This window comes from Alosa sapidissima, chromosome 14, assembly GCF_018492685.1.
Source record: "Alosa sapidissima isolate fAloSap1 chromosome 14, fAloSap1.pri, whole genome shotgun sequence".
NCBI classification, from domain to species: domain Eukaryota; kingdom Metazoa; phylum Chordata; class Actinopteri; order Clupeiformes; family Clupeidae; genus Alosa; species Alosa sapidissima.
This window is the reverse complement of record NC_055970.1, coordinates 34,583,067-34,595,607: the sequence shown is the minus strand read 5'-3', so window position 1 is coordinate 34,595,607 and position 12,541 is coordinate 34,583,067. Positions and strand designations below refer to the sequence as shown.

Genomic DNA, 12,541 nt, shown 5'->3' with positions numbered 1-12,541 from the left:
TTTGCGATGTGGTAATGGTAATTTATATATACAAATATTTCACATATTTTTCAATGATGTTTTATTTCTATACTGTTTTGGTTCTCATCGTATCCGCCCGCAAGGAGTTCTTTTCCCGCCCGCATACCCGCCCGTACATTTTAGGGACGTCATAATTTACCCGTTTTAGCAACTTTTCTGCGGGTACCCGTCGCGTACCTGCGGATTCCCGACCCGTTGCAGGACTCTGCTATAGCCCATAAACTGCATGACAGGCTATTTATATTTTTCTGTAAAATAACAAAATGCATTTGCTCAACTTTATCAAGAAGAATTATGCACTAGGCTACTTGAAATTGTGTGTAGATTGATGAGAAAAAAATAATAATTGAATCCATTTATATATACTAATGGAATCCATATATACTGTATCAAATATGTTTTTTCCAGGTCAGGCCCAATTCGGACGGAGTAAGTCGGATTTCAGCTAACATATTTGTAAGGATGGCTTTAGTGATAGAGATTTGAGACAAAAAGAGAAGAATTGAGTTGAGCATTGGATTGAGTGAAGTTTCGTCTCTCTATCAAAATCTCTGGATCCATGCTAGTCACTTGGCATGATGATCACAGTTTGCATTTCAAGTTGTAAATAAAGAACTCGCTAATCACAATAATGTCAGGGAAAAATCATTTAAAATTTAGTTTGACCAACCTGAAAACCAAAGCAGATAGTAGGAACAACACTGAACATTGAAGCCCATGATTCTAACCTGAGAACATAGACAAAGAGAGACATGAGAGATATGTGAGTTACTGGGACAATTTATATTTACTTTCAACACCAAAAAGACAGATATTTACCCTGTGCTGTGTTGAGGTGTAAGATCAGCAATTTGGTCTTCTCTCATGTAATACTTCACTATGATAGCCACAGAAAGGTATGTAGCCGCTAGTGTCCCTAAAACACTGGAAAACATGATAATGACATAGTGAACCATCATAGTATAAAAAATACATAACAAGTCTATGACTACTAATAAATAAATACATAAATTAAAGGAAAATTCTAAAGTAAAAATTGTAAATACAACATTATAATTACAGAATTATAGAGACCATGGAGAATATATGAAGAGTGTGTAGAGTAACCATATACTCACCTAGTGTATTTTTGTATACCGATTTCTTTAGGGATGGAGAGGGGCAAGATGATAATAAGACACATGATGAAGAGGACAAAACGATGATCACTGTACCAATAATGTGGCATCTCTGTTTCAGTCAAGCCTGTTATTGTCTCATAGATTGATACACACACTGGCAACAGAAATGTGTATATACCCCCCGCACCCAGAAAGAGATAGAGAAAGAGAGGGAGAAAGAAAGAGAGAGAGAGAGAGAGATTAATGTACAGACTCTAGCAGTCGGCAGCTCTCATTAAATGACTCTAGCAGTCGGCATCTCTCATTAAATGACCCCTGAAGGCCACTCCAACTGGTAACTTCAACCTGTCCTCAGATGATTTGAAAGAGAAAGCAAGAAGGGCTTTCTATTGCCCCCTTTTTACCTTCAGAACAACCTTAATTCTTAATGGCATAGATTCAGCAAGGTGCTGGAAACATTCCTTATAGTACTTACAGACTTTAATCTCCATGTTTGCGGTCATATAATATATATTTTCCTTTCTATAACCTCTATATACGTATGCCATGCTATTTTCTCTGATCATATGCCCATTTTGTTTGAGTTGATTCAACACATTATTGTCGCACGCTAAAACCCTCTACAGCCACTGAATTTTTAACAGCTTTCTAAATTGCTTTTAAATCTCATCAAAACTCACGCTTAACGGCAGCGCTGCACTCTAAAAAGAAAAACTTGTGAAAACGCAAAATTTACTGGCAACCTTATGCATTAAAATGTTTGTAGATGGGGCAATCACATCACTGTTAACCACACTAAGCATTTGTTTGCCCAATTTGCAATTCTAACTCCAGATTACGGTAGTCTGTAATTTCAAGGGCAATTGGTTTGCATGCTTTTTTAAAGTAAGGTTAACTAACTAAACTGAATTCTACTTACTGGAAAATTTTAAGTCAGGAAAGTTATTATTACGGAACCCTAGAGGGGTCATTGCAATATATTTTTGGTATATATCCAGAAAACGTGCGCACGTTTTACTAAATTGTGCACTCATTTTACTAAATTGTGCTCTCAATTTAGTATATCGTGCTCACGATTTAGTAAAACGTGCAATTTAGTAAAACGTGTGCACGATTTAGTAAAATGAGCGCATATTCTCTCGATACACAAAAATATCTTGCAATGACACCTCCTGGGCTCCGTATATTATAGTGTTGTTAACATTTTCTATTAAGTTAAGTAAAATCTTAGTAAAGACAACAATTGTTTGTAAAAGCAACAGCATTTTTGTAGTTTAGAAAAAGCATAAAACGTTGTTTAGAAAACATAAGGTTTGCATAATGCATAATGTTTCCAATGAATTTTGCGTTTTTGCAAGTTTTTTTAGAGTGTGAGGAATTAACATCACGTTTATACTCCACTTCCAAAATGATCTTAGATACTATTGCCCAGTGGCGTCGTTAGACCTGGGCATTCGGAGCTATAGCCCTGGATCCTCTGGGGATAGCCCCGGATCTATGGGCCGTCAACAACAACAACAACAACAACAACAAAAACTCTAATCGTGAATGAAATAAATAGCCCCGTAGAAGAGACTTTTGTGTTTTGTGTTTTTGCTTTTTGTGCTTTTGTGTTTTTTAACGGCAGCGCAAGAAAATCTGACGTGATCTCGGCAGGTTTAGAATCATTTGTTGCAAAATGTAGCAATTTCAATTCTCCTCTACGCTATTACGCATTGCTGTTTCGTGCTTCTACTAGCGAAATAAGTGTACAGAAGGACAAATGGATATTAGAAGTTTCTTTAGAGAAAAAAAGGGCAGAGCAGGGACAAGAAGTGGAAACTCACAGTGTGTCATCATCTCCCGCAACCCAGGAGGATATTTCGATCAGCTCAGTTTCATTATATCGTGATTTACTATTGAATAACATGCGCAGTAAATATGGTAAACCTGACCTCGTTTGAGGGGGCTTCCAAGCAATGCATGTTGGGCTTGATTTTGACAGAATGGAACTTTTTCTTTGGGCAAAAGTTTGTGATACACAACCCAAATGCATTGCTTTTAAGGCACCCATAGCCCATTAATTGAAGGGGATGACGTCCAAATGTTTATCCCGAGACGAACGCTCACACCTGTGCACTTGACAGAGGTGCATGACGATGTTTATTCTACAGGCTATTTTAATGTCATATTTTGGGTGTTGTATGTGGTGCACTTTGGCAGAAGAGACGTTCTCCTTACATGGTCTTTAAACATCGAAATATTCACAATGCCGTGACGTGAGTCATTACAATTGGCCTTCCTTTTCATTCTCAAAGTAGGTTAAAATTGCATGTTCATCAGCCCGATTTTCAAAATCTCTCGGGGGAGAAACCACCCAACCCCCACAAAAAAAGGACTCTAACTTCTGGGCTCTAGCCCCGAATGTTTTAAATAGCTAGCGACGCCCCTGCTATTGCCCCTTTCAAAATCATGCGATCTAAACCTAAAGCTGAACCATAGTTGAATGATGTTACTCGCACAGCCAGACAAAAATGTTGAAGAACAGAAAGAAAGTGAAAAAAAAAAAAGATTGCAGGTATCCTATGAGATGCTTAAAAACAGCTTGGGCCCTATTTTGGCGATCAGAAATGGATGGTCAGAGACATAGGATCCTATTTTGGCGATCAGAAATGGATGATGAAAGGTGTAAAGTTTATAGACATTAAAGGCGTGGCCAGTCTACAATCACTAATTTAACGTTGCGATTATGTGGTCAAACGTTGGACGCTTGGCCCAAAAGGGTTGTTCTTATGTTTCTTAATCAGTCATGGGTGTGTTTTGGGCGTAACATCCTTTAAACCAATGGAAATGACATCTTTCATTCCCTTTAACAGCAAGCAGCGCAACTTCAAACAGAGCATCAGTATTTTGATAGTCAGCAGCGCATTTGAAGGAATCTGCTTGCACGCGGGACCGTATGGAACAGGTATTCCATCATCATGCTTTACTAAAACCTAGCAGAGTATAGCCTACACACATCTGCACTCATCTATTATTTGAACTCATTGGCAAAGTGAAACTTCACCGTGGTGTCATAGTCAATGACAACACAGTAAATTACTTTCAGTATTGACTGACAATGGGTTACCATCGAAAACATAGCTAGAAAAAAGCAACACTTACCCAAATGTTCGAATGACTGAATAAAAAAACTAAAAAAGGACATTTATCCTGCAGAGGAGGTGCTGCTACGTAATGTTTTTTAAATAGTGTAAGATAGCAATTTTTAAATTACCCTAGCAACACCTTAGCAACCACCACTATAATGTCAACATCGAAACTGCCATAGCAACCAACATGATTACCCTAGCAACCACCCTAGCAACCTTGTTATTAAGCATAGCAACCACCATATGTACCCTAGCAACCATCGTAATTACCCTAGCAACAACATAGCAACCACCACAGCAACCAGCATGATTACCCTCGGAGCCAGCATAGAAACTGCGTTATTTAGCATAGCAAACACCATATGTACCCTAGCAACACCCTAGCAACCACCAATATAATATCAACTTAGCAACAGTCATAGCAACCAACATGATTACCCTAGACACCAGCATAGCAACCACTGTTTTGGTATAACAACCACCATATGTACCTTAGCAACACCCTAGCAATCATCTCAATTATCCTAGCAGCAACTTAGCAACATTGTTTACCTTAATCAGGTGAACTGGACCTGATTAAGCCCTGCAGTTCCTTGGAGATGCAATTCTAGTTGTTATTAGCATGATTTTGATCAACTGGTTTCCTCATCAACACTATGCGTTCAAAACAGACAAGTAGGCTATTAGAATACTTTAACTAGAAATAACTAGAAGATGAGGGATGACAAAGCTTGATTAAGACAGTTGAGGTTGAGTGCAGAACATTGGATGCTTATTGAAAAAACCTTGAAAAGTGAACATGGCTTTTTCTTAAGGCGAGACACTACAGGTGAATAGGGTAAAATATTAAAATAATAGACGACATCACCATGAAACTTCCTCAGTTGATTACTTACACAAGTATGAACAAAAAATGTATTAGAAGTTTTTGAAATTCGAATGTCTAATTATGCAAATTAGGCATTCTCTCATTAAATATGCGCACATTTGCATATATTTTCAGTAGATAGATCTGAACATATGATGAAGCCAGGTGCAAAATTATTTTTTCATTTTGTTTGCATACAAGATTATACAAGAATAACATTACAGAGGGATTTCAGGATATCTGCTTTCATTACCTAGGAAATCAGAATATACTGTCCATAGCTTTAAAAAAATCGATTTTTGCCATATCTTTTTGAATAAAATGTCACATAAATCAGGCCAGGAATGATTTATTAACAAATCCCTCTGTAAATATCTTCAGAGCACTGCTAAGTGTATATCTGGAAAGTTTGGTGTACATAGGTGCTACATAGGCTGAGATGTTTCTACTGGAAAATGAGAAAAACTCAATTTGAGAAAACAGCCTTGGAACACAGACAAGAGATTCCGTTCTCAGCCTAGACTCGCCTTTGAACTTTCGTGATTGGTTGCGGTTACAAAGGAAGTGTCCATATTTGGATAGCACAATGTCATGCAGGAAAAACAGAGCTTTCCAACGGTACTACACATGTTATGTTTTGTAGCACGGTCGCGGTAGAGCATGAAACGTTAGAAGACTAACTTTTGGTGAATTTAGGAGAAATATACAGGCGCGAGTAGACAAAATGTAATGAAATAAACACCTAAATGTGTAAATCGGCTTTGTTGTTGTAGTAGTGTGAAAGAATACATGCTAAGGTAGCAAATTAGCCCAAAATCTCGAAATTGACCAGTGCATGAAAAAACGATGTTTTCACCTGCCGTGTCTCGCCTTAAAGGGCCTACTTTTTTATTTATTTAGTCTTTCCCCAATTCTTAACCTTTACTTTTCTCTCATTTACCATGGTTTATTGGTGTATTCTTTTTGTCATTCTTTTACTTTATATTTTACTTTATTGTATGGATTTTTTTTCCCTTGTCCTATGGCCTGATTGATTGTTTTACCTTTAATTTAAATTATTTTACATAATAAGATATGATATGACTTACTGGTCTCTCCCTTTTGTTAGGTTTATATACTAACTAAGGTAAAGCCGCACACCAGAGCAGCTCCCAAATCAAGTTTGTTTAATTGAAGTTTTGGGAGCTACACTTTGCTCTGAACCTGGCCCAAAGATAGGTGGGATATGCATGCAAAAACCAAAGTTTGCTGTCTTAACGTACCAAAGATAACAAAAACACTTGGTTTGTGAGTTTTGTGGCAAAGCGGTAGCGGTGTAAGGCGGGCACTCTGTTGAAATGAAATGGAAATAATCCAATCACATGCAATCAGCATTAAATTCTAATCTGTCTATCGGCAAATAAATGCAAATATCCCTTTATCGTAAGAATGGGACATTCTGCCGTCATATGTCAAAAACCAAGTAGATAAGTAGCCTAGGCTATAGTCAAAAGACATAGGCAACATTAGTCCTTGAGCCAGAGGGGTTTGTCGGTACCATCTGAGGGGAATAAGTCTCATAGTGATTTCAGGCAAGGTTTACCAAGGTTTTCCTCTTTTCTTTTCTTCTTTTTCTCTGATTGTCTACACTTTGTAAAGCGCCATGATACATGTGTAATGTTTTGGCGCTCTATAAGCACAATCAAATTGAAATTGAAATTACCACCCAAAAGTTGTACCCAAAAGTTGAAATAAGTGATACCATTATATTGGTAGTAGCTTTTTGTGTGTTATCACACATATATTACAGTTGAATAGGCAAAAAATCTTAACTAATAGATATCCCCAATAAACTGCCATGGCTGATTATTTGCTTTATGTCAATATTTTTTTTTTGTATTGGATGTTTTCTGAAATATTATGTATACATATTGTAGCGACTGGATGTCAATCAATTAGTGCCCACGCTACGCTCACGCTATGCATAACCCCGGGCATGTTGCACTGCAAGCCTGGCGAGAGGGAGATGGACCCCCTTGGGGTTTTTTCCTATGGGAAAATAATATGGAGATTTGGGAGCAACGTAATTTGTTAGTAAGGGAGCAAAACTGGACAGTTCTGGTCTGAATAAGTTGGAGTGTTACCTTACAGTGCCTATAAAATGTCTTCAGCCCCATGTTAAAGTTAAGTAAAAAGAGGAATTTTAAAAAATCATCTTTTGGAAATGGATCTTAATGCCTTAATTTTAAAAAATGAGGACAAATCCCACCTTTAAGGACACCAATTTTCTTTATGAATGAATAATGTATTGTAAATAAATAAATGTTCTTCATTAAAATACAGGGTGCATAAGTATTCATACCCCATGTTCAAATTCCCATAGAAGCAGGCAGATTTTTTTTTTTTTAAAAGGCCAGTTATTTCATGGATCCAGGGTACTATACATCCTGATAAAGTTCCCATGGCCTTTGGAATTAAAATAACCCCACATCATCACATACCCTTTACCATATCTCATGACTGGCATGATGGGGTACTTTCCATATGATTATCTCTCAATGCAAATCAAACCAGCTATTAGTCTAACTGAAATAAAACCATCCCAATCTCTAGCTAGCTAGCTAACGCTAGCTTAAAAGCTGTACAAGTGGACTCGTACCCTTGAAGTCACAATAGCGTGTAGGGCAAAATGTCTGCATTTCAGATTTCTTTGTCACCGCAAGTTCGACAGGCGTGATTATTAAAAATCACATATTTTCACATAGGAAAAAAACACAGATCTCCTTTTATGGACAAAGATGGTGGCTTTTTGTAGGCATACATCAGAGGTCTATTGCTTGGGTTTGACCCAACCTTTCAAGCCTTTAAACACACCTTACCACTTGCTTTGCTGCACATGCACTCCCTTTATAGCCAGGAGATTCTATTTTCAGGCTCGGCTCACAAATTGATTCCCACAGATCTGAAATGTATCTGGCGTAACCCCAAATACACACACACACACAGACAAACACACACTCACACACACACATACAAATAACTGTGTATTTTGATTGGCTGTTGAGCTCAAATACCAACATATTTGGCCAGAATAGAACAATCTACCTTTTATAGAACATAACATTTCGGCTAATTTGGGAATAATAAATATGTTTTCATTAAAATGTTCAATAAAATCCAACTCACATTTCTCAAGCTGGTCCTGCACCACCACCAAAAAGGCCACTGAGATCATGAAAAGGTTAAAGACGAAGCAGACTTCACACAGCTGACCAATCCTGAGACCGCACACCTCACGCACCACATCCTGATAAGTGTTTTGCCTACTTACTGATGAGGCAAATCCCAGGATCACAAGGCCACTTATCAAGAACACCAAGGAAATCTGGGGTAAAAAGGAAAAATGTGTCATAAGAGCATTAATACATTGGAACATTCTATCATCATTTCACTTCAATGAAGACATGCAGCTCATCCATTTAAAGATGACAAATGGATGAATGATGAAAAATGACATAGAATGGATGAGTATTTTACCTTGACCTCTAATGTTTACATAGAGGGTATGCAACATTGCTCTGTCAAAAACATGCTTAAATGCTTTATTTAAAGGGATATTCCACCATTTGGCAAATTAAACTCATTTTCCACCTCCCCTAGAAGTAAAACAATTGATTTTTACCTTATCCAGCCATTCTCTGAGTCTGGCGATACCACTTTTAGCTCCAGCCTAGCATAGATCATTGAATCGGACCATTAGCATCTCGCTTGCTAGCATCACGCTTAAAGGGATATTCCACCATTTGGGGAATTACACTCATTTTCCACCTCCCCTTGAGTTAAACAATTGATTTTTACCTTTCTGCAGTTCATCCAGCCGTTCTCTGAGTCTGGCGATACCACTTTTAGCTCCTGCCTAGCATAGATCATTGAATCTGATTAGACCATTAGCATCTCGCCTGCTAGCATCACGTTTAAAAGTGACTAAGATTTCAGGTAATTTTCCTATTTAAAACTTTTTTCCTCTGAAGTTAGAAAGTGTAATAAGACCAAGGGAAAATTAAACGTGGCGATTTTCTAGGCTGATTTGACATGGAACTATACTTTCATTCCAGCGTAATAATCAAGGAGCACCTTGGGCGCAGCACCTGAAAATAGTCCCCGTAGACTAACTTCCAGCAACAAGGTTGAGCTGCAGCAGACAAATTGGTTAGTGACTGGATTATTATGCATAAATGAGTATAGTTCCATGTCAAATCAGCCTAAAAAATTACCACGTGTCATTTTCCATTAGTTTTATTACACTTTCTAACTTGAGAAGAGAGGGAAGGTGGAAAATGAGTGTAATTCCCCAAATGGTGGAATATTCCTTTAAAAGTGACTAAGATTTACGGCAATTTTCCTAGTTAGAAAGTCTCTTTTCAAGTTAGAAAGTATGAAAAGAATGAAAATGCACTGTGCTGTTCTTCCTTGGCTTCTTATTGTTATTCCACTTACCACTTTTTCTGCATGCTATTCAGCTTGAACCATTTAACTTCAAGGAAAATTCCGGTATTTAGCACTTTGAGTCAATTTTCTGGTTTGTTTTGGATGAACTAGAGTGGTAGACACCGAAATTTTGACGATTGGTCCCGTCTTGACTTTTCTGACTCGTTTTGAATCGTCTTTGACTAGTCAGAGTGGCTGCTTACAAACATGCTTAAACATGTCCTAAAACAACCCTTAACGTTCATTTTCAAAACTGTGCAACTCACCGAGTGGTTAGTGGTGTTCGTTGATGTTCCAAAACAAGTAGAGTAGCGAAATACAGTTTCTGTCGTGTTTTATTTGGCATTTTGTAAAATCCCATTGATTTCTTTTGGAAGACTCATTGCACGATATTACTGTGCCACCGTCTAGGCAAAGTGCATGTAAACACTACTATTATATATTCATTACCCTAGCAACAAAATAGCAACAAAAGAGCAAAGAGCAAATTTGCATGCACTGCAATAATAATAATAATAATAATAATAATAATAATAATAATAATAACAACAATAACAAGAAAACGCAATTCCAGGGAATTACCAGTGCATGAAAATGCAAAACATATGGTGTGAAATATATTGTTAAAACAGATGATGTGCTAATTGGCAACCAACATGATGAGGTTTAATATAGTTGGAATGACTGAACTAGGTAGATGAGGTTTAATATAGTTGGAATGACTGAACAGTTAAATGGGTGGATAGTTTAAAAGGTTAAATTATTTATGCTAACTAGCATGCTAACATGCTAGCGTGCTAACTATGCTAACCATGTTACTTAGCTAACCAAGCTAATCATTTATAGCAGTTATGCTAACTAGCATGCTAACTACGCTAACCATGTTACTTAGCTAACTTAGCTAATCATTTTTAGCAGTTAAAGGGTTAAATTGTTTAACAGTGAAATATTGTAGTGAGGATTTTTATTTTGAAACAGTTTTTGGCAGAGGAAGCAGTTGAACAGGATGTGTAGTCTTAATAGGGCCAGTTTGTATGATTAAAGCCTGAGACTGGCAGTTGATCCAGTTGGCCTGAACACCTGCCATAGGATTCTAATTGCTGTGATGTCATAAAGGGCAATGTTAAGTCAATGGGGAAATGTTGATAGTTTTTAATTAATAGTTTAAAAACTATAAAAGTTACAAAGATGAAAAATACATAGCACTCTTGTCCTAAGTAAGACCTATGTAACAAAGTTTGAATGAAGTTTCTACGTTAAAAGGTTGAAGCTGCATTAAACGCGTTAGAAGAAGAATAAGAACTAGAAATGCAATTCCAAGGAATTACCAGTGCATGAAAATGCTAAAGTCGTGATGTAAAATATCATGTATAGTTAAAACAGATAATACAGAGATGGTTACTACGGTGATGCTAGGATAGACATGGTGGTTGCATAGCTTAATAAAAATTGATAGTTTAAAAGTAGACTGTTTAAAAGCTGAATGTAAATAGTTTAAAAGTTGTTGATAGACAGTAGATTGTTTAAAAGTTGTTGATAGACAGCTAGTTTAATAGATAGTTTAAAAGTAGACCGTTTAAAAGTTGAAGGTAAATAGTTTAAAAGTTGTTGACAGACTGGAAGTTTAATGATGTTGATATTCAAATAGTTTAATGGCTGTGTATAGGTAGATATTTGACGATAACTGAAAGTTGGAATGGCTTTAATGTTTGCTAGCAGTTATACTGATTTGTAACTATGCTAACTATGTTTCTTAGCTAATGTTTTATAGCAGTGCTAGCAATGCTAACATGCTAACCATGCTTCTTAGCTAACATTTTCTAGCAGTTTTGCTAAACATGCTAACTATGTTAGCAATGCTAACATGCTAACTATGTTAACATGATGACTTCGCTAACATAGCTTATTATTTTTAGCAGTTATGCTAACTATGCTAACTAACATGTTAACATGCTAACTATGCTAACCATGTGACTTAGCTAACTTAGCTAATCTTTTTTAGCCGTTATGCTAACTATGCTAACTAGCATGCTAACATGCTAACTATGCTAACCATGGTACTTAGCTAACTTAGCTAATCATTTTAGTTGTTATGCTAACTATGCTAACTAACATGCTAGCAATGCTAACATGCTAACCATGTTACTTAGCTAACTTAGCTAATCATTTTAGCAGTTTTGCTAAAAATGCTAACAATGTTAACAATGTAACCATGCTAACTAGCTACAGTGGGTAGGAGCAGAGCCCGTCTACGGAGAGCCTTGCCACTCCGTATTAAGTCCCATTGTACCGAATTTTACATGCAGTTCCACCAGAGTTCCACTGGGGGCGATCGCCATGAGTGCAGAATGAATGGGAGTCAATGGAGCTAGACAGCTAAATTGGTCTCTTTCACCTGATTGTCGTGGACAAATCTCAGATTTGATTGTAGTTTGTATAACTTCAACATGGGTTATAGGTCAAAAGTTGAATGAACGAGTACTTATGTCCTTTTGATTTCTTACAGGTTGGGTCGTTGTTGCACATAACACGCTAGCTTTGTGCTAATGAATGACGTCATTGACACATTTGAAAGGCTTTTTAGAACAATTAAGTGACTTAAAAAAATATAATACTCAACCAAGTGTATTTTCTTTGCCTCCCCTTTCGAATGCAATACTCAAATTACTTGAAAAAAAATATATATATATCCCAAGAAAAGTGGATTTTGAGGGGTACAGCTCCATAGACCTCCATGCATTCTGCACTCGTGGACGAGCGCACTCATGTGGAACCACAGAAGCAACTGCAACCAGTTCAGAAACCGGAAGTTTTCCGAGAGTGGCAGTTCTCCCCTTATTAGACATTCTCTGGTAGGAGTCATAGTTGATGACAAGTAACAGTTACAATGGCTGAACAGTTAAAAAGTTCAGTAGTTTAAAGGGTTAAATTGT

General features: G+C 37.1%; 1 protein-coding gene across 1 annotated transcript in view; it reads right to left on the bottom strand.

Moving 5' to 3' along the window:
* slc38a8b (solute carrier family 38 member 8b) overlaps positions 1–12,541 on the bottom strand; it is a 46,559-nt gene that overhangs the window by 19,582 nt on the left and 14,436 nt on the right. Inside the window, exons 2-5 of the mRNA XM_042061062.1 lie at positions 8,307–8,505; positions 1,140–1,296; positions 841–945; positions 692–749 (exon numbers count right to left, since the gene is read on the bottom strand). Coding sequence (XP_041916996.1) covers positions 692–749; positions 841–945; positions 1,140–1,296; positions 8,307–8,505 — 519 coding nt within the window. The remainder of the gene's footprint in view (positions 1–691; positions 750–840; positions 946–1,139; positions 1,297–8,306; positions 8,506–12,541) is intronic.